This window comes from Eubalaena glacialis, chromosome 11 (assembly GCF_028564815.1).
Source record: "Eubalaena glacialis isolate mEubGla1 chromosome 11, mEubGla1.1.hap2.+ XY, whole genome shotgun sequence".
In the NCBI taxonomy this organism is placed as follows: Eukaryota; Metazoa; Chordata; class Mammalia; order Artiodactyla; family Balaenidae; genus Eubalaena; species Eubalaena glacialis.
The window spans coordinates 110,549,472-110,570,587 of NC_083726.1; the positions used below are offsets into that span (position 1 = coordinate 110,549,472).

The following is a 21,116-nucleotide window of genomic DNA, read 5'->3' on the forward strand; positions in this document are numbered from 1 at the left end:
AATCACACTGGGTTGGGGGAGGGGCTGGGGCCATTGTGTCCTTTCCGTGGGCAACCAGCCAACAGCCAACCGAGAGCCACCTCTTTCTCAGCACCCTCTGCTCAAGAGGAAGGGGCCTCCAGGGCTGTGGGGAGGTTCGGGAGTGGGCGTCGCAGCCAGCTGGGCGCTGGGGGCCTGGGGCGGTGGACATCGCTGGCACAGGGGCAGGGGCCTCCATCATTACCCGGCAGTATTAGAGACTCTCAACCAGCACCCAAACACTGCTGGGTAAGACGGGGGCCCCCACCCCACCGCCCGGCCGGGTTGGCAGTCCTCGCCCAGGCGCCCGGTGGAGCTGCGGAGCCCTGGCTCCCCTCCCCCACCGCCCGTGTCCCCGGGGACACTTCCGGGTGAGCCCGGCAGCCGCCACCAGGCCCACCCCGGGTTGCCGATCCACTGAGGCCGGGTCAAGGCTTCGGAAGCCCCCTGCCCATCTCTTCCCCGCCCTGAGCCCCCTCCCTGCCCCCCGCAGCCTGTTCCTGGCCCCCAGGCACCAGCTTACCGCCCTCAGCACCCCCCGACCCCGGCAGTCCCTCGCTCAGCCCCAGGACCCCTCTCCCGCCGGCCTTTACCTGTCACCAGGCCGCCTGCCCCGCAGGGAGCGAGGGCCGCGGAGAGGAGGAGGAATCGAGGCTCGGGATTCAAGGCCTAGAAGCCGCCCTGGCCTCCACTCTTCCTCCTTCCTTCTCTCCTGCCGGGCAGCGCAGGCTCCTACCTGGGCCCCGCCCGCCGCCCCTGCGCACAGGTGTGTCCTCCAGCCATAGGCTGCACCCCCCCGCCGCCTTAACCCCTTCCCTCCCAGCGCCAGCCGCAGGCGCCTCCTCTGAGGCCTGGTCACCCCGGCAGGCCCCGACCCTCGGCCGTGGTCTCTCCTCTCGTACCTGCCTCCTCTGCCCCGGGGCCCAGACCAGGGAGCCTGGTGTCGGAGGGACAGAGGGACGGGTTGTCTTCGCCCCCTTCGCCTTCCTCCTTGGCCTCGCCCCACGGCCAGTCCCAGCCCCCGCTAGCCCCTTCCCCCGGGCCCCCAGCCCCGGCTAGCTCCTTCCCCCGGGCCCCCACCCCCGGCTAGCCCCTTCCCCCGGGCCCCCAGCCCCCGCTAGCCCCTTCCCCCGGGCCCCTGCCAGAGAGCCTGAGGGCAGAGAGGGCTCAGCTCGGCAGGGGTTGGGTTGTGCCCCTGCCCGGTGCCCACCTGTGCTGGACATCCCGGCCTGTGGAGGGCAGGCGGGTCCCCCAGGGGCGCCTCCCTGTCCTCACCCTTAGTATTGGGGTGCCCGCCCCTGCCAAGAGTCCCAAGCTGGCCAGGAGCGTCGGCACTGACCCGGCCGATTCAAGTTCTGAGCTGCTCTCCTGCAGCCCTGGCTCTGCTCTCCAGAGGGACCGGGCACCCCGCCGGGCAGAGCTGCCCCTGGACCCACCGCACAGCCCTGGAGAGTCCAAGTCCCAGCCGCGGGCAGTCAGCCCGAGGGCGGTGAGAGGGGATGGGACCCGCCTTTCTTTTGTGTGGCTCAAGCTGGGATAGCAAGGGCGTTGCTGGGAGAGGGGCCCTGAGGCCCACAGGTGATTCTCCACCCACGCACCCCCTGGAGGGCGACAGCTCCTGGGAGCTGAGCTGTGCCGCCCAATCCCAGCTCTGCCCTCTCGCTCCCTACCCGCCCCCCCCCACCTTTGTTGGCGTCCTTCTTAATTCTTGTCTGTACTTATTCTATGTTTGTGGACTGTTTCTGGGTCTGCCTTCCCACCAGGACAGGAATTGTCGGGTTCACCATCATGCCCCAGCACTGCTCCAGTGCCTGGGACACAGGGACGCTCAATAAACAAAGTGTATGCTGAGTGAATGACCACCCAGCCTCAGCCGGCCCAGCAGCAGGAAGCCGGGCCTTCCCAAGTCAGACTCTCTCAGGCTCAACTCCCCAGGAGACTAGCGTTATCAATCAACATAAAGCCTTAACGCAAAGAAGGAATCATCGCTCTTGTCCACTCTGGACCCAGGGGAAGAAAGAGCAAACAAAAATAAAACTGAAACTCTGACCAAGAGCCTAAGGGCTCTTAGTAGCCCCAGAAAGGGAGGAGCGTGGCGCCCCTTTGCACACCAGGTGCCCGGGGGAGGGAGGTTGGCCCTGGGCCTGTGTTAACTGGCCGTTGTTATCGATCTTCTTAGCTCCTGGATGTAGAAGTCAGGCTGGAGAATGTGGTTGTGTCCCCCTCGGGGTGACCCTGGCTGCGTCTCCAGGAATGCAGGCTCTGGGGTCAGAAGGCCCGAGTTAAAATCTTAGCTTCGCTGCTCAATAGTCCTGTGGCCTTGAGCAAGTTATTTAATCTCTCTGTGTCTCAGTTTCTCCCACTGTAAAATAGGAATGATACAGGTACCTCGGTTCAATTACCACTTTTAGTCTTTTCAACAGCGCCTGACACATGGCAGGAGTGTAACGAATTTCATCATCCCTGATCTCAGTGATCTTCACAACCACCCTGGCGGGACCATCCTCCACTTTAAAGGGACGAGATGGCGGAGGAACCCGGCCCACACTCACACTCGTGTGTCAGACTGTGAAGGCCCAGCTTTCTGTGTCCACATGTAGCACTCCCTGCCCGCCTCCCCCTCCCGCCCAGGCACACAGAGTTAGAGACCCACACACAGTGACCTAGAGGCTTTATTTACACGAGAAGGGCCTGGCCCTGCCAGGGGCCTTGCTGGGCTATATACAGGGGCTGGGAGAGGGAGGTGGGGACACGGCCATTTAAATTACAATGGAATGGGGGGCCAGGCTCCGAGGTTCAGGCTCTGCGTCTTCCACTGGAGGCCTCTGCAGGGACGGGGCTGAGGCTGCAGAGACAGGGAAGGAAGGGGTAAGAGGGGGTTGGACCTGGAGGGGGGGGACAAGACACACGTCTGGTTGGGCTGGGAAGACAGGGTGAGGCCGCAGCCGCCCCATCCATCCCATCCGGGGAGAGCACCGGGCCTGGGGGCCCCTGAGGGCAGGCCCGGGAGGGGCCGTACCGTGGCCGCCGCAGGACAGGCCCAGCTCACTTCCTCTTCAGGGAACCCTTGCTCTTCTCCTTGTCGGCTGACCGCTGCTTCTTCACCTTCTCCTCTCTCTTGTTCTTACCGTGCACGTTCTCATACACGTCCTCCTTGTGTCTGCAGGCGGGGCAGGCAGGTGCGGGCAGTCAGCAGACAGGGCAGGGGTCTCCAGCACCAGCAGCCCCTCGGGGCCACCCCATCTCACAGGTGAGCAAACTGAGGCCAGGAGAGCGAGGAGACCAGTCCTGACAGTGTCCTTACACTAGACTAGAAGCTCCTCTGGGAGCGGAGGCTCCACCTCACACATCAGTGCCTAGCACAGGCCCCACGTGGAGGGCAGTCAGGAGACACTTGTGAACACAGGTTGTAAGAACCAAGCTTGAACTTCAACCCGAACCTCCCTGGAAAGGACGGGTCGGGCTGGGGAAGAGAAAGGGGCAGATGCTGGGAGGCGGGAGGTGGGGCCACTCACTTGGAGGAGGTGCGGGCGGCCTTGGCATGGGCATTCTTCATGGCTGGGGGGTAGGTAATGTTCCCGTACTCCGACTCCCGGCCCTTCTGGGACTGTGGGAAGAAGTGTGGTGGGAGGCCAGTGGTCCCAGCAGCACCGGACAATGCCCACTGCCCCCCTCCCTCGGCCCCACCAGGCCATGCTCTGCCCGCACCTGCATGACCTCCAGCTTCTTCTTGGTGGTTTCGATGAACTGGGCGATGGCCACGTAGATGAACTTGTACTGCGCCTCCGTCTGCACCATGCCCGAGCGCTGGGCCCGTACCATCTGGATCGTCTTCTGGATGTCGATGTCACAGTCCAGGCCTGGCAGGGAGGGCAGCTGGACGTCAGGCCCTGGGCAGAGGTGGTGGACACGGGGGGCCGCTCCCCCACCTGCCCCCGCATCTCCCACAGGTCACCCTCACCCTTGGTGGAGATGCTCTCCATAAGCATGTCGATGACAATGATGGTGCCGGTGCGGCCGATGCCGGCGCTGGGGAGAGAAGGGGCACCATCAGAGACCCAGCCTGCACTAGCCGGGAAGCGGCGGCAGGGCAGGGGGGGCGGGGTGTCAGCGCAGCACCGGCAGGGGCGGGGCTTAGGGAACCAGCGAGATGTGAGATGCAGGAACCAGGCAGGGTCACTGGGAGGGTAGGCAGGGTAGAAGTCTGCCCAACTCTGCACCGGTGCTCATCACTCCAGCCAAGGGATTTGGGGGCAGAACCTGGCTCTCAAGTGCTAAGACACTGCTCCCCAGACACCCATCACTTTCCTTCTTCCCAGCACCACACTCCACCGCCTGCTTCCACCCCTCACTCTGCCCCCCACCCCAGGAGATCTGGGACCCCGTTCCCCGACCACATCCTGCCTGCTCCCCTGGTACCCTGGGCCTCCTCGGCCCTCTCCCACAGCCTTGGCCCCAGCGAGGCTGCCCTCCTCGCCTCGGGAGCATCTTTCGGCAAGGCTCCATTTCCCTTTTTCTTCAGATCCTGATGGCAGGGCAAGGGCAGCGTCCAAGACAGCAGGCCTCGGGAGCCACTGGGCTCAGGAAACTTGGGGGAGCATCGCAGCAGGAAGTCTGCCTTCTCCCCACCCTCTGCCGCCACCCCTGGGCAAACAGACCCCAGGAGCCTCACGACCACACATAGAGCCGAGTCCCACCCCCTCGGCTAGGCCAGTCAGGCCAATGCCCTGAGGTGCACTGTCTAATTTCAAACCCAGATTGTCAAAAATAACACCCCCTCACCCACTTCCTTCCTGTAACGTCTAAATTAAGGCCATGGGGATTTCAAGAAGGGGGGGGGGAGGCACGGCCTGGAGGCAGAGTCCCTGAGGCAGCACGTGGGGGGCACCTCCAGACTCAGCCCCCCGGCCCTGCCCCAGGACGCGCAGTTGCCGGTGGGGCAGAAGGAGGAAGCCCCAGCCCTCGCGGCCCTGGGGTCACGTGGAGGGAGCTGAAGGGAAGAGGACAGAGCAGATTCCCATTTCCCCGTACCCTGCCTGACATGAGCTATTGAAGCATTAACAGCTCCATTCTTGGGCATTTACTGTATTCCAGACACAGTGAGAGGGTCTCACACTCACAACAACCCTATGAGACCCTGATTTTACGGACAAGGAATCCGGGGGTCAGAGAAGGGAAGTCCTTTGCCCAAGATCGCACAGCCAGTGAGTGGAGGAGCTGGAATTTTGAGCAGCGGCGTCTGTCCAGGACCCTGTGCCTGCTGCCTCCCATCCCCCCAGGCCGGGCCGGCTGAGTAGGCCCGTCTGCGGGACGCTGCCCCTCAGGCCTGATGGGACACCTGCTCCTCCTTGCTGACCCCTCAGCTTCCCACCTTAGCAGGAACGGGGTCTCCTGACCATGAACATGAGGGTCTCCAGTGGAGCTAGTGGTGCATGAGCCCAAGGGCTGAGTTGGGGGCACTGGCGGGAAGGGAGAGGTAGGTTGCAGCAATGAAGAAGCCTCAGCCCGCCGCCCAGGGCTGCAGATGGAAAAGAGAAGGGATGGGGAGCTACACCAACCCCAAGGAGAAACACCAGAAACACCGGCTGGGTAGGCGTGTCTGAGAAAACCGGAGTGACCAGGACCTGGGTCTACCGTGAGCCCTGCTCCAGGCTCCCCCACTGACCAGCGGTGACCTGGCAGGAGGCTGGGCCTGTTTCCTCATCTGTATGTGGCAGGGTTGGACTAGATGCTACATCCAGGGAAGTCTCTGAGGAAGCCCGCCCCACTAGGCACAGGATCAAACAATGGGCTTGGTTCAAGCTTAAGTTCCACCCATGGGTCTGGAGTCATCAGGGAACCCAGGGACTTCCCTGGAGGTCCAGAAGTTAAGACTCCTCGCTCCCAATGCAGTGGGCACGGGTTCCATCCCTGGTGGGGGAACTGAGATCCCACATGCCACATGGCGTGGCCAAAACAAAACAAAGGGCTTTCCTGGTGGCGCAGTGGTTAAGAATCTGCCTGCCAATGCAGGGGACATGGGTTCGAGCCCTGGTCTGGGAAGATCCCACATGCCGCGGAGCAACTGGGCCCGTGCGCCACAACTACTGAGCTTGCGCGTCTGGAGCCTGTGCTCCGCAATGGGAGAGGCCGCGACAGTGAGAGGCCCGCGCACCATGATGAAGAGTGGCCCCCGCTCGCCGCAACTGGAGAAAGCCCTAGCACAGAAACGAAGACCCAGCACAGCCATTAATTAAAAAAATTAAAAAAAAAAAAAGAGTATTGTTATGTGGTCAACGGTTGTGCCTGTTTAAAAAAAAAAAAAAAAATTGCAAAACAAAACAAAAAACAGTATCAGGGAACCCAGAAGAGGTGGAGGCCAGGGGAGGCATTAAATGAGCTACTACGTAAATTGCTTACAAGTGTGCATGGCACTTAGCAGTACTCACCTGCCAGCTACTACTTTGATTATTATTACTAATATCATCATTATTATTCTCACCTGCAGTGCACGATGATGGGCCCTGGGTGAGGCAGACTTTCCTGCCGCTGGTTGATCTGGTCCAGGAAGCTGAGGACACCCCCAGGCTCGCTGGGGACCCCGTGGTCAGGCCAGCTCAGGTACTGGTAGTGCCAGATCTCCCGAACCAGGTCCCCCTGGGTCAAGGACATAGTCAGTGGCCCTTGCTCCCACGCATGGCCTCATTCGACCCAACCAAAGAGAACAGGTGTGAGGAGGGCCCCGGGCATGGGGCAGGGGCAGGGGCCACTCACATTGTCCAGCGGGGAGACCTGTAAGGTGCGGAGTTTGTACTCAGCTGTGTCGTGTTCCCCGCAGTTGGTTACAGCGTAGAGTCCATAAACGCGCTGAGTGCCCACCTCTGGCCAGTATGGGACACATTTGTTCTGAAAAGGGAGGGTGAAGGTGGGGACTGAGGCCTGTGCCCACCTCAAGCAGGGCCTGAGTCCCTGGTGCTGGCCCCGTCAGCATCTGATGGATGAACAGATGAACTGGCCAAGAGTCAGAGACATAGGGCCTGGCTCGGCCTCTTACAGGTGGTGAGACCTCACCAGCCACTTAACAAGTCATTCAGTGCACGTTGGCTGGCACACGCACTGAACCCGAAGCTGTGCAAACCAGGCTGGAGTTACAGACACAAGTAAGGCGCAGCCTATGCCCCTGTGCCTGCAGGAGCTCACAGACAGATAGGTGAGCAGGGAACCAGAGCCGCTGAGGAGCCGGGGGGAGGGAGAGACTAATCCTCCCTCTCGGAACGGAGGAAATCAGGGACGGCTTCACAGAGGAGGGAGCATTTGAGCTGGGTCTTCAAAAAAACGAGGAGTCGGGCTTCCCTGGTGGCGCAGTGGTTAGGAATCCGCCTGCCAATGCAGGGAACACGGGTTCGAGCCCTGGTCCAGGAAGATCCCACATGCCGTGAAGCAACTAAGCCTGTGTGCCACAACTACTGAGCCTGCACTCTAGAGCCCGCGAGCCACAACTACTGAGTCCACATACCACAACTACTGCAGCCCGCATGCCTAGAGCCTGTGCTCCACGACAAAGAGAAGCCACCGCAATGAGAAGCCCATGCACCGCAACGAAGAGTAGCCCGCGCTCGCTGCAACTAGAGAAAGCCCACACGCAGCAACGAAGAACCAACGCAGCCAAAAAGAAAGAAAGAAAGAAAATAAAAAAAAAAAAAACAAAGCGAGGAGTCTGTCAGGCAGAGAGAGCGCAGAGCCAGGAAGTTAGTCCCTAGCAGAAATGAGCTCGTGCAGAGGCATGGAGACCTTAGGGAGCCTGGCCAGTCAGAGGCAGCGAGGGCCGGAGGGCAGCCACCAGGCCTGAGGGCCAGGCCCGGCAGTGTGACTGTTCTGAAGGCAGCTGGGAGCCATGGCAGCGTTCTCAGCGGGAGCAGCCTGGTGCAGTGTGTGCTCTGCGCGGGTCACGGCCACTCCACTGCAGAGGGTGCCGTGGGAAGGGGGCGGCCTGCAGGCAGGGAGGTAGCTTGCCCGTGGGGTGAGGGTTTGGGGCTGACTCCAGAGAGTATTATGAGGCCGAGAGGACAGGAAGGGCTGCTGCCCAGAGCGGGACAGAGGGACACTTTAAGGAAAGAGGCCACTGGAAATCTGGGTCTGGTGGTCAGGGGAGCCCAGGGTGGGAAGCAGGGATCCGGGAGTCAGCGTGTACCCAGACCTCGTGCCTCAGTTTCCCAACAAGGTAGGACCCTTGCCCTCCGAGGTGCCCCAAGTCTCTTTGGCTTAATGGTGGTGGACGACTACTGGGGGGCTCGGCGGCGGGGGGCTCGGCTTACCCGGCCCTTCTCCACCTCCCGGGTGGTCATGACGATGACACGGGTGTTCTCCTGCCACACCATCTGCCAGAAGTCGAGGACCGTGGCCTCCAGGCAGCCCTGGCTGGCGATGTAGGTCTTAGCATTCTCATCCGGGCCTAGCAGCTGGTTCTGGACGCGGGTGCAGAGACACGCAGGACCGTGAGCCCCTCGCACCCCTGCCACACTCAGCCACCCAAGGCAACAGCTCTGGCTTCGCCCGTGCATCTTTGGACCCAGCCCCCCCACGAACGGGGGTCCCCAGGGCCCAGCCCCCCCTCCCCCATGACCGGCGGGCACACCCACCTTGACGTAGTTGGCGTTAATGTAGTCGGACCCAGGGATGTTACTGTCACGTCCCTGCAGGACCACTCGGCTGTGGTCGACTGCGAGCGGGCAGAGAGGAAGCAAGAAAGGCGTGGGTCAGACCCTTCCTGAGTTTCCAGGCCTTTCTTGCCCAGAAGCCACGAGCTCTCAGAGCCCTGCGGGCAGGCAGGGATGGGGCATCTGTATGGGGTGGGGCTAGAGGTTTCAGAGGAAGAAGGGGGTGGGGGTGGCGTGCCGGAGGCCCCTCTGGGAGGAGCAGAGGCTTTCTGGAGGAGGGGAGGCTCTACTGCGGGTGGAGAGGGGTCCCCCCTTGAGCTGGGGGAAGAGACCCTCTGAGCTGGGGGGAGGTCGGCTGGCGGAAGGGGAGTCTCCAGGGTGAACGGCTGGGGGAGGGCTGGAGGCTGCCCAGGGATCGGGCACTCACACGGAAGGATGTTCTTGTAACGGTTCTTGCTCTTGTTTTCTGGCCGCTGCCCTTCCAGCCGCTGGTGCAAGTTCTTCACCTCCTGCTTCTGCAGACTCTGTGGGGCAAGAGGGGGAAATGGAGCCCCAGGCCCTGGAGACGGGCCGTCCACGGGTGGCGAGGACGTGGGGCAGATCAGAGTAAGGGGTGGGGAGAGAGGGGACGGGGTCTGCCTGGGACCCCAGGCCCTTTGCCCTGCTGGTCCCATCACGCACCTCAAACTCCTCCCAGAAGCCAGCCTTGGCTGTGTCCTCCGACTCCTGCTTCTTGTTCAGTTCCAAGACCCGGTTCTCAATGTCAGCTGCGTTCACCCTCGTGGCGTAGTATGGCTGGGGCGAGGGAGGGCGAGAAGTCAGCCGCTTCTAGAGCTCAGAAGCTCAGGGGAAGGAAGGAGGCAGCCAGGCCCACCCCTCACCTGCCGCAGGTAGACGAAGGCGCCCGAGGCCTCCTCGATCCCCGTCCTCTTGAAATGCTCCACCAGATCCGTGAGGCTGTCGAAGGTCTCTGAACCACCCACTGTGTAGCGTCCACCCTGAGGGGGGCCGAGTCAGGCCACCTCTCAGGACCCGAGTCTCCCTCCCCGGACCCCCAGCCTCAGACTGAAGCCCAGGCTGACCCTCTCCACGGGCAATGCTGGAGCACAGATGGGACCCCCAGCAGGATGCCGCCCCACTACCCAGATGTCTTACCTCACACATGACCTTGATATGGGTGACTCTGAGCGGGGAGCCCGGCCCAGCCTTTGGCTGGTCGCTGAGCACGGACAGCACAAAATCTCCAGGCTGGCTGAGACTTTCACGCACGAGAAAAGTCCAGGGCTCACCCTTGGCCTGCAGCAGTGTCTCTGCCTGCCCTCCAGACATGTGGCCATGGTACCACCTAGAGAAGACAGCATCCAGGGAGGTGAGACCGAGGCCAGGGGCAGGTGCTGGGTAGACATTCACGAAGGGGGCAGGGAAACCGGGCACCTGCCACGTGCAGGCACTCTGCTATATGCTTTCAAATCCACCACCATCACAAAAATGCTGAGAAGTAGATACTACCCATTCTGCAGATGAAGAAACTGAGGCTGGGTGATTGCACACTGGCCCAAGGCCCTTGCTGATAAGAGGCGAGCCTCAGGACTTCTAAGCAGGCCCACCTCTGAAAGTTTAAGACAAAGGCAGACAGGCAGGCCATATCCAGAATATTTGGAGGGGAGAAACCCAGGAAGGGTCTCCATGAAAGACAGGGCTGGGCTAGGGAAACAAATGCAGAGGCCAAACCACAGAGAGTGCTGGGGATGGGAGAGACGGAAGTCACAAGGGAGGCATGATGGGGAGAAGTTCCCCAGGGGGGCCAGGAAGGCAGACAACCCCGCTGGGTAAGAGTGGTTTGGGGGCTCTGGGGTGCCTGGGATGATGCCACTGAAGGAGCTGTTAGAGGGGCTCAGAGGGGCTCAGAGGGGCAGAAAGCAGAACTAGGACCTTTCCCCAAAGCACACCCCCTTCCCAGGAGGAAACTGTAGCCCCGCAATGCCCAGCCCCACAGGAAACCACGTGATGGAAAAAACACAAAACTCCTTCTGGGGAGAGAGTGAGAAGTGAGGTTGTGAGGTTTCCTCAGCCCAGGGACCAGGGGAGGGGGGGCATTTTCCAACCGCAGGAATGGGGAGAAGGAGGGAGGGGGCCAGTCTGTCCCGCCCCATCTCACTCCTGCCCCAAGGAGACTGCAGCTCAGAGACTTCCAGAGTCTCCTGCCCTATCCAGGACCCCCTGGGCCACCCCATCCCAACACTCGGGGATAGGCCAGGTCCCCAGGGCTATGGAGAGGGGGCTAACCCGCTTCCCCCAGGCCCCAGGATGAGGAAGTTTCCATGCAAATGTCAGGCTGACCACAGGGGAGAGCTAGCCAGTGAGGGGACAAATGCAAATTCCCGCAGAGGGAGTGGGGCAGCTGCGAGAACACAAGCTGAGGTTTGGAGAAAGAGCCTCCTCCACACACTCCCGGGGTCAAGGGTGAGCCCAGGCCTCCTGGCACGGGTAACCAAAAGGGCCTCTTAGAGTCAGCTGCCCAGGTCTTGATTCCCTCGGTGCTCGACTTCTCCCAGCCGCAGTTGGAACCCAGGCCTCAGGCCCCTCCCAGGGGGTCTGCTCAGCTCCATCCCTCTTCCAGCTCCACCCTCTTCCTGCAGCAGCCAGCAGGGCAGATCCTGGCCCAGACGAGGAGGAAGCCAGGACCTGAAGAGCTCAAGAGAGTCTGGGTGGAAAATCCCCATGAATGTTGCAGGTGGGGTGCAGGAAAAGGGCAAGAGGGGGCAGACACCAAGGAAGGGCAGCCACCAGCAAGGTCATCAATGTGGCTTCCCTCCTAGAAGAGGTAGTTTCACAGGAAGTGGATCAGTGGCTTCACGTTCATGGGAAAGAGGTCTCCAGGGGTAGGCCCTGGGGCCTTAACTTCAGCCTCATCCAGGGCTAAGTTTCAATCACTGACTTGAAAAAAATATGAATGCACATTGGGAGGCACGCATGTCAGAGAGACTGAAAGCGGACAGAATCAAAGTTCAGAATCATTTCAACAATCGATACACAAATACAGGACAAGGGCAAGTTGACTTGGCCCCAGGAGTGTGAAAAAAAACCCAGAGTTGTTCAGCTGCCCTTCCCCTTAATAGGAGCTGTCACGGAGATGAAGCTATAAAATGAGTCATGGACTCACGGACCAGGACCCTAACCATGTCCTGCTGAGTGTTGGGGGCCCACCACGCTCCACCTGTGCACTGGGGAGACTGCATGGGAGGTAGCCAGCCCAGTTCTGGGGACCACATCTTTGGAGCCAAAAAGATGCCTGGAGCATTACCCTGTGCCCAGGTACTAGGCCCCTTACACACCTATCACACAGTTTTCAATGATCTGGGTTCTGGTCAAGGGACTCGTCCAGCTCCACCCAGCCCAAGAGGGCAGACCCGTCCTCACGGGGTTGCTGAGATGAGGCACTAAGTGTCCTCATAAACGCTGGTCCCTATGCTCTTCCTCAACATCAGCCTCTCCCTGTATTAACCCCTGCTGGGGAGGGAACAGTTACAGGAGGGCAGATTCTGTTCCAGGTAAGAAGAAGTTCTTTCTAACAACAGAGCCAGACTGCTGGGAAACACAGCCACGAGGAGTGGCCTCTCGGGCACTAGCAGAGCCTGGGCTGCTGGCAGACAGGGACCCTGGAGAAGGGCGAGGTGACCTTCTCTTGCTTCCTCAGGGGTTGATGGAAAGGGGCCCCAGGATCACATGGAGGGAAGAGGCCCACAGAGCCCTGAGAAGGAGTGGGGGGCGGGGGGGGAGGGGCACTTGGGGTGGAGGCCAGCCCACCTCTCCGTGGGCTGGGCCAGGGCGCGAAGCCCCTCACCTCTCACTGGTGGGATCTGAGCAGTTCAGCGGGTACTTGAGGTGGATGATGGTGCCATCGCGGTCCTGCAGGACGCCCTGCTGCTGCGTGTAGTACTCCACCAGCTCCGTCAGCGTCGCGAACTTCTCCCCTCCATACAGGTCGTAGAAATCCCCCGAGTTCTGGATCCTTATGTGGGTCACCTGATCCCCCACCCTGCAGGGCACCGGGCAGCGGTGAGGTCGGTGGATGCGAGAGCGGAGGTGGGGGCGGGGGGGGGATGGGCGGGGGTCCTGGGCAGGGAGCGCACACGGGGGCGGGGTGGACACACACAGGGCCGCGACGTGCTGGGGCCTGGGCAACCAGAGTGAGAGGCCAAGTCCTGGCTCCCGCTAGAGCCTCAGGCCACCCACCTGACGGAGAGGGAGAAGTCGCCCTGGTTCTTGCGACTGGGCCGAGCCAGGAAGCTCCCGTTGACCCCTCGGCCCTTGAGCAGGGTCTCGGCATCCAGCCCGCTGAGGTCTCGGTGAAACCACCTGGGAGGCCGGGAGGGCAGTGAGGAGAGGGTCCTGGGGCACCCCACCTCCTGCCTACCCAGGGTCCCCGGCCCTTACCTCACCATCCTGGGGGTGCCCGGGGGGAAGGGGGTGCAGGCAACAGGGTGGTGCTGCTGAGTCCGGGCAGGCGGAGAACGCTGGGGCTAAGCCTCGTGAGGCTCTCAGCGCCCAGGCCACCTCACCACCGCGGTCCTGGTTCTGGGGCTGCCACTCCACTGGCCTGGGGCAGCCGGCAGGGCGGGGACAGGAAGGGGCGCGGCCGACCCCTTGGGGGAACTCACTCTACTTCTCGTTTTAGAGCAGAGTGGGGAGAAGCTGCGCAGGGTGGCAGTGGCAAGGTGGGGGGGAGGCCCACTTCCCATACGCCTGCCATCAAAGGCCTCGGGAGCGTGGCCCTCCACACATGGGGGGACACCCGAATAAGGACACACGTGCGCCTGGCGCACTCCGGGCGCAGATCATGCTCGGTACGTGGGAAGCCACCCAGTCGCGCGCCATCTACTCCTGCTCCACCAGCCACTTCCACGCAGCCTTCCCTGGTCCAAGCCACTAATAATGGTGACGGTGGCAACTGTCATTAGTGGAGTCTGTATGCCAGGCACTGTACTGTATGATATTTACATGCCTTATCCGATGTGTCATCACTATAGCCCCGTGAAGCAGGTACCTTCGTCATCCCCATTTTCCAGACAAGGAACCTGGGGCTCGGGGAGTGTAGGGAGCTCGCCCAGGGTCAAACAGTCAGTAAGTGGCAGTGCCGGGCTGCAAAGCAGACTGCCTGGTTCCAAAGCCGGTGATTTTAATTACTGTATGCCAGGCCTCAGGGCTTCAAAGAACAGAGGTTGGAACTGTACTCCAATAAAAAAATGAAGAGCTGGGACTTCCCTGGTGGCGCAGTGGTTAAGAATCCGCCTGCCAATGCAGGGGACACTGGTTCGAGCCCTGGTCTGGGCAGATCCTGCATGCTGCGGAGCAACTAAGCCCGTGCGCCACAACTACTGAGCCCACGCGCCTAGAGCCCGTGCTCTGCAACAAGAGAAGACACCGCAATGAGAAGTCCGCGGACCGCAACAAAGAGTAGCCCCCGCTCGCCGCAACTAGAGAAAGCCCGCGTGCAGCAATGAAGACCCAATGCAGCCAAAAACAAATAAATAAAAGAAAAGAAATTAAAATAAATTTTTAAAAAAATGACTCCATCTTGCAATGCAGGGGACACCAGTTCAATCCCTGGTTGGGGAACTAAGATCCCACATGCCACACGTGCCACAACTAGAGAGAAGCCCGCACACACACCGCAACTTAAGCGAAGAGCCCGCACGCCCCCAACTAAATCCTGACGCAGCCAAAACATAAATAAATAAATATTTTTAAAAATAAAATAAAAATAAAAAGCTAAGAAAACAGAACAGAGGTTGGGAGACTCTTCCATTAGGGTCACAGTGGGAGGGGGAGACTCCGTAATTGCCAAGGCCGGGAAGATGCCTACAGAGGGATGCCCTCCCCTCCCTTGACACACATAGCTGAAGAGGTGCCCTGGGGCAGAGGGATAGACAGAATGACCCCTATGCCCTGTCCAACTTGCACCTTCTCTGCTTCTTGTCCTCAGGCTTTGGCCCGTCCATCTGGCCCCAACCCTGCAGTCAGGTTAAGGAGCAGACCTAGGGAAGCAGGTGGGGGCGGAGCCACCAGCCCCCATGGGTGCGTCCACCCTATGCCTGAGCTGTAGGTTCTTGCCAAGGGGGTCTGGTCTGAATCCGCTGGAGTTCAGGACTCTGACCAGAGGCCTGTCTCCTGGGACTGGGGCTGGGGGCCCAGGGCCTGCCAGGGCTTATTCTCAGGGCCGGTTGACCTGGAGAGGCCCTAAACACTAAAAGCTTGTCATGCTCCCTGTAATTCCAAATACAATCACAAACATCCCCAAACCAAAGTAAGAGGAAAGAAGCCCAACGGAACAGACGCAAGAAACTCCTGTCGGTGGCTTCCCTAGGGAGGGGGACCAGGTGGCTGGAGGAGAGGGCTGGGAGGGACCTTTCCTTCTCCCTTCCACCTTTTTGAAGGTTATATCATGGGCATGTATTACCTTTATAAAAATAAGTAAACTGCCTGGGAGCTCGCAATTCCCGGGACACTTCTGGGCTACTGGGAATGCTCCACGTCGCGATCTGGGTGGTGTGTACGCGGGTGGGATAAACGTGATGTTCAGTATTCATGCACATGGTGGATGCTGTGCCTCAAAAAACGAGGAAAATAAATAACAACGTGTTCAAGCCCAACAAAAGTCTATTTTCTTATGTTGGCTACTTTATCATTTTTTGAACATCAATTTCCCCCCCACCCCAAAAAGGGCTTCTTTTTTCCGCCTCTTTCTGGGGCCCTGGGAGCCTTGCTTGGTCTGTTTATTGCATGGTCTAACACTGACTACCTCCAGTCTTGGACAGCCGCCCTGAAAGACCATGAACTCACCCCCACAGCAGGGGGCAGGAAGGAGGTGGACATCGGCATCTCCACCACAGGGGGTCCGCTGCCGGTCTGGCTCACCTCCAAGTGGTCAAAACTTAGCACCATGCCTCGCACAGAGTGTGTGTCCAATAACCAAGCTCATCCGCACCCATGCACATACATGGTCACAAGCCCAGGTCTGGTCCTACACATGCACACCCTGCTTGTCATATACAGATGAGTATACACACACACGCACGCACACAAGCACACAAGCATGCACTTATGCACACACAGTCCCACTACATGCACCTCACCATTCATGTCCATCTACGCACGTACCTGGTTGGGTGCAAACACCCACATGTGGACACCGCATCCTGACCACACACGAAGCTGCAGGTCCACGCTCGGCACTGAACACTCCCCGCACCCTGGCCACAAGCCACTCTCCTTCTGGAGCTTACACCACTTGGTGGAGAGAAACTAACTAGGAACCCAGAAAATTCCTGACCATGGAAGAAGCAGGAATTTCTCTGAAGGGGGTCAAGCCAGAAGACAGACAGACACCAGGATGAGATGTACTGTCTCTGCTGTCCTCTGGCAGGAAAATAAATAAGAAGCACCTCCCTTCCCTTGACATAAGTGCTCTGGAGTTCACAGAGCACTTGCACACACACACAATCCCATTTGGGCCTCAGACATCCCTGTGATGTAGGAATTATTTTTCTGAATTTTTTTTTTTAAGGGAGGAAAACAGGCTCAAGGAAGCTGAGAGTTACAAAAGTAAGGGCCTACTAATTCCGAAGAGAAAATTATTCACTTGGAAAGCAAGGAAATAAAGGTAGAGATGAAGATCAAGGGGGATGCAGAAAGACAGGCAGTCTGGAAGAGCAAAGAAGGTGAAATAATATCTAGAAAGTTCTTGAAGTTCCCTGAGCCTCAGTATCCCTACCTGATAAATGGGCTTAACAATATTTCCCAAATACTGATACAAAAGACCAATATGAAGTAAGTTTTTGGCACGAACAGCTTTTATGTGACATTATTAATCCACATGCCAACATTATTTAGTAGGTTTCATTAGCTCAATTTTAGAAACAAAAACTAAGCCTCAGAGACTTGCCCAAGGTCACAAGCTAGTAAGGGGAAGGCAACAAACCAAGGCTGTCTGACGTGAGGCCACTGCCCTTCCCACCACACCAACCACTGCTGGAGAAGGAGGCAGGGCACTGGCACAGCCCATGATGAGGCCACAGGGGCCGGCACTCCTGCAGAGGCAGGATCTGCAAAGGCCCCCCGGGGGCAGGCACAGGACCCACTGGAGCAGCGCTGGGTGGGAGCAGGGCACTGTGGCTGAGCTGAGCTGCTCTCAGAGGCTGGGACCCATGGCAGAGGGTCTCACAGGGCCAGGCTGGGGACCCAAGGGAGGATTCTGTCCCAGGAGAGGCCTTGCCCACCACCTGGTAGGAAAACGACCGAGGCGGGAGTGCGGAAGGGATCAGGGACCAGAGAACTCAATCAGAACCTTGACATCAGGGCTGAAGGAGACAAGGTGTGCACTGGGGGAGGCAGGGCACACCCCAGGGCAGATGTCAGTGTGAGAAGCAAGAACCTGCAGGACTCGGGGGTGAACAACCCATCAACTCACCAACATGCCAAGCAGGTCCTCACTGTAGCATCCAAACTCCAGCAAGGCCCGGTCTGTCCCGGCCCTCCCCACTGGCCTACTCTGCTGCAGGCACTGTCGTTTAGTTTGTTCTCACAGCAGGGCCTTTGCACTGGAGGTTCCCTCCGCCCAGGGGCACTGGAGCCTGGCTCCTCCTCCTCCTCCTCCAGGTCACAGCTCCTGTGTCACCTCCTCAGGAAAGCCCTCCCTGCCCCCTCCAGCCAGTGACGCCACTGGCACCCCAGTCACTTACTAGCACGTGAAGCTGTTTCATTTTCTGGGTAATACTTCTGAGAACCTGCAATTATCCTATTTAGTGGGTTCCTTGGGCAGTCTGTCACCCTCCACTGGAGTGAGTGAAGCTCTGTGAGGGCAGGGACCGTGTCTCTCTTGTTTGCTACAGTATTGGCAGCACCTTAAAAAGCACCTGGCATATAACAGATGCTCAACAGGTATCTGTTGAATGAACTGATGCAGAGGAGCGAAGGGAAACTGAAGGAAATCTGAATGAAGGATACTGGGAAGTTGAGTGGGCACAGGGGAGCCTTCTCAGATTTGCCTTTCAGACGTGTAATGTTTCAGACGACATGGGCTCCCCAGGGGGACAGATCCTAAGCAGATGGCAGAAGCAGGGGACCAGAGGGTGAAGGGAGAAATGCAATGGTGAGAAGAAATATGCATCTGTCAGGGAGAAAGTGCTAGAGAAGGGGGGCGGGGGGTGGTGCAGAGGGCTACGAATGGGCCTGGATTTCCTGACATCTTTCGGGGAAGCAGACCCAGGGCAGGGGGCAGGGGCAGGTCGCACTCACGGTCACACACCTGTCAGGAGTGAGCAGGAACACCGCCCCTCCCTCCCAAATGAACAGGAGACCGTGATACGCAAGTGGAGCAGGGGACTTACCCATGGGACAGCATTTCCCGAGAGGGGTAGGGAGTCACAGGCAGATGGCCACAGGGGGCGGGGCTGAGCCCGTGGCGCAGCTGTGCGGTGGCCCAAGGTGAGGAAGAACACTCAGAACTCAGCCACTTTCCTCTCGATGCTGCCCGCCAGGCCAAGACACCACAGGGACAAGCCCCTGGACTTAATAAACCCGGAAAAGGGACAGGTGGGGAGGGGCTGGCCTTAGACCGCCCACAGCAGCTGGCTTCTCCCTCTAGCCCCAGGCAGCGCCGCCTGCCTCTCCCCCGCCTCCTTCCCTGGGGAAGGGAGGAGCCACCTGGAGCTCCACCTGGCGCTCTGGCCAACGGAGCTGAGGGAGGATGGGTGCTGCGGGCAGAGACCAGGAAGTAACCCTGGCCAAGGGAGCACCAACCAATGGGGGACCCTCCCAGCACACAGAAGCCAAGGGGCCTCAGGAAAAGCCCAGGAAGCCCCACTCCTCAGAGGCGGGGCTGCCCGTGCAGGCCCCCCAGCCCAGGGCGTTGAGGAGCCGGCCCCTCCCCCCACTCTGCCCTGGAGCTGGTTGGGCCCAGCAGGAGCACGGGGAGGATCTGGACCGGGAGATGGAGCAGCCTGAAAGGCAGAGCGCATCAGGCCAGGACGTAGAGGCTGTCAGGGTCACAAAAGACAGACGGCAAGGCTAAGTCATAGGCACATTTATATCCTCCGGAACACCAAGGTCTTCCCTTCCCCAGCAGTGCCACGGGAGGGCCAACCCTCAGGAGGCGGCCACACTGCCACCCGAAGCAGGCCCGTGGGGCGGCAGGGTCATGGGCGGCAGGAACAGCGCCTTCAGCTTGCCCGACAGGCTGGCAATCTCGGGATCCTGGGCCTCGTAAGACTTGACCAAGCGGGCAAACTTAAGGACACCTGCAAAGGGAAACAGGAGCATCAATCCACACCCCCAGCGGACGGATGTGCCCAAGATGGCAGGAGGGGGCAGCTTGAGCCCGAGTCGCTGGCTACTCTCGCTCTGGCCCCAGGTAGCTGTCTGCAAAACAAGACACATGCAGGCCTCTGCCCTGCGTGGTTGGATCAACTACTTCCTGGTCTACAACTGGGGTACAACTGGATGGGATGCAGTGAATGAAAATATCCCGAAGCATGCTTCCCACCATCAGGTGAACCATTTTAGCAATTTAGTCACAAGACCCCAAAGGATGCACACCCGCAAGATCACCAGTCTATAACCAGGACACAGGAGGGCCATGGGCCAGCTGAGCTGAATCAATAAGCACCCTTGGGGAACACCCTGATCTCACCAAAGGAATTGACTGCCAACCCTCATACAGAGATGAGCTGAAACACCTTAGAGGGGGCTACAGAACTGTGCGGTCATGCCGATACCTCACTACAAGCCATCAGAACGGGTTTCAGGTCTAACTCGGCTGTGACCTCCAGCACTTGGTTTATTTCTAGAGTCTGTTTCCTCATCTTAAAATGGGATAACAGTATAATTAATGGTAACTAGAAAACGCACTTCAGACTTCGCTTGGCTCAAGGTCACGAGTACGAATACAGGTAGAGTGTGGCTGCCGCCGTGTGGCGAGAAAGGGGACAACGGCTCAGAGCCCAAAAGATCCATCGCTCTCTCCTCAACCCCCGTCTGACCCACCTTCCCCGTCGCAGCTGAAGCCATAAGCTTTGATAACCTCCTGCTGAATCTGCGTGGCAACGGGCAGCACGAATTGCAACATCTTGCCCATGTCGTTGCACGCGTTGTCCCGAGCCTCGTCCATGCGCACGGCGTTCTCCGGGGCCGAGAACGCCTGGATCACCTCGGCCAGAACCACTGTACATCAGACGCATCCCCGGAAAGGGTCCCGTGTAGGCATCGGAGCACGGCCGGCGGGCCCAGCCGAAAACACAACGAAGAGGACAGGAAATTACTTAACGGACTGAAACCATATTAACCCGAATAGCTCGGCCTCCGACTCTCTCTCTCTCTCAGAGCAAGGACCCTTCTTAAGTGAGAGTATGGTACCGGGCACCCGCATTTCCCAGCAAACGCAGCCACGTTTCTCGCTCCGGATCTTCCTCCCACATCTTTTTCTGGCAGAAAGCCCACCCGACAACTAGACGGTTTCTCACCCTTGGCCTGCTCGGCACTCAACGCTGCAGCTTGAGCCGAGGCGGACGCCATAGAACAAAAGATGCACGTGCAACGGAGCCAGGGAAACGCCCAAGAGAAACGAGCAGTCTCCTAGAGCGGCTCTCCCAACGGGTGGGGCAGATGGGAAACTGCATCAGCTGAAGCCGGAAACCTCGCGGTGCAACCTCCATTTCTCCACTCGTAACACCCGGTATCGAGTTTGTAATGAGAAAACTAAACCAGCATGCAACCTAAAGATGTCAGAACTCACTCAAAAATCATTCTATTGTTAAAAACAAACTGTATAGTGGGGGTTTTCCGGTGAAAACCAGAAAACCTACTAGACAAATTCTAAAAGAGCTGTAACACTGCCGGGACACACCCTGGAGAGAAGGTGGCATGTCCACCAACTCCACTATTGGTTAGGGTGAGTTCCCATTGGCATTTCCTACTCTTTACTGCTATACAAGCAACAGGGCACACTGCAACTTTCAGAAGGGAAAACAGTATTCAAAAGAACTCTCTTAAATCATTCCTTTCTAGAGTTTGTGAACGTTTGGTACAGGCCTATGCAAATAACTCGATGCCGATTGGCTGAGGAAGAAGCCAGTCACTCCCCTTTAGTTTTTAAGAACGACAGGGATTCGCAGCAGTAAAAGCTTGGCGTTAAAGCAGCTTCCGCGCTTTCCGAAAATGGCCTTGGGGCGGGGTTGGGGAAAGCTAACGCCCTCTAATATCCTTTCCCTTCTGGGCGTTTGAAATTGTCACCCACTCCCTCCTCAAACTATAGGGTGGTTAAGACTCCTGGGTTCTGAACGCTTTAACTTATTGCAGCCACGCCCCCTGCACCTCCGCTTCAACACCATTTCTAACTATCCTACGGAAAGGATGCAGGTTTCTGGTGGCCCCTAGCTGTGGGACCAGTGGCAGAAACGCCTCCCA

At 59.0% G+C, this 21,116-nt stretch overlaps 2 protein-coding genes and 1 non-coding gene across 7 annotated transcripts; all 3 read right to left on the reverse strand.

Moving 5' to 3' along the window:
* Positions 1-2,674: 2,674 nt before the first annotated feature.
* On the reverse strand, positions 2,675-18,314 carry PTPN6 (protein tyrosine phosphatase non-receptor type 6). Of its 5 annotated transcripts, XM_061205654.1 has the most exons (18): positions 18,044-18,314; positions 15,115-15,258; positions 13,092-14,060; positions 12,891-13,013; positions 12,499-12,693; positions 9,810-9,999; positions 9,536-9,652; positions 9,336-9,449; positions 9,082-9,178; positions 8,637-8,716; positions 8,313-8,462; positions 6,772-6,903; positions 6,500-6,654; positions 3,980-4,047; positions 3,727-3,878; positions 3,534-3,625; positions 3,038-3,178; positions 2,675-2,863 (listed from the first exon to the last, which is right to left on the reverse strand). In XM_061205654.1, exons 3-17 carry the CDS (start codon positions 13,097-13,099, stop codon positions 3,064-3,066), a joined length of 1,788 nt encoding a protein of 595 aa, XP_061061637.1. In that variant the 5' UTR covers positions 13,100-14,060; positions 15,115-15,258; positions 18,044-18,314; the 3' UTR covers positions 2,675-2,863; positions 3,038-3,063. The 5 variants fall into 5 exon arrangements, with proteins under 5 accessions (XP_061061637.1, XP_061061639.1, XP_061061638.1 ...); XM_061205656.1 differs by lacking the exon at positions 15,115-15,258; XM_061205655.1 differs by lacking the exons at positions 15,115-15,258; positions 18,044-18,314 and adding an exon at positions 17,125-18,016.
* A 409-nt stretch (positions 18,315-18,723) lies between these two features.
* Positions 18,724-20,324, reverse strand: C11H12orf57 (chromosome 11 C12orf57 homolog). The gene is made up of 3 exons (XM_061205355.1): positions 20,174-20,324; positions 19,698-19,874; positions 18,724-18,952 (listed from the first exon to the last, which is right to left on the reverse strand). Exons 1-3 carry the CDS (start codon positions 20,223-20,225, stop codon positions 18,801-18,803), a joined length of 381 nt encoding a protein of 126 aa, XP_061061338.1. The 5' UTR covers positions 20,226-20,324; the 3' UTR covers positions 18,724-18,800.
* A 159-nt stretch (positions 20,325-20,483) lies between these two features.
* Positions 20,484-20,545, reverse strand: LOC133101813 (U7 small nuclear RNA). The gene has a single exon (XR_009702705.1). It is a non-coding gene; the product is annotated as a U7 small nuclear RNA (small nuclear RNA).
* Positions 20,546-21,116: the final 571 nt, after the last annotated feature.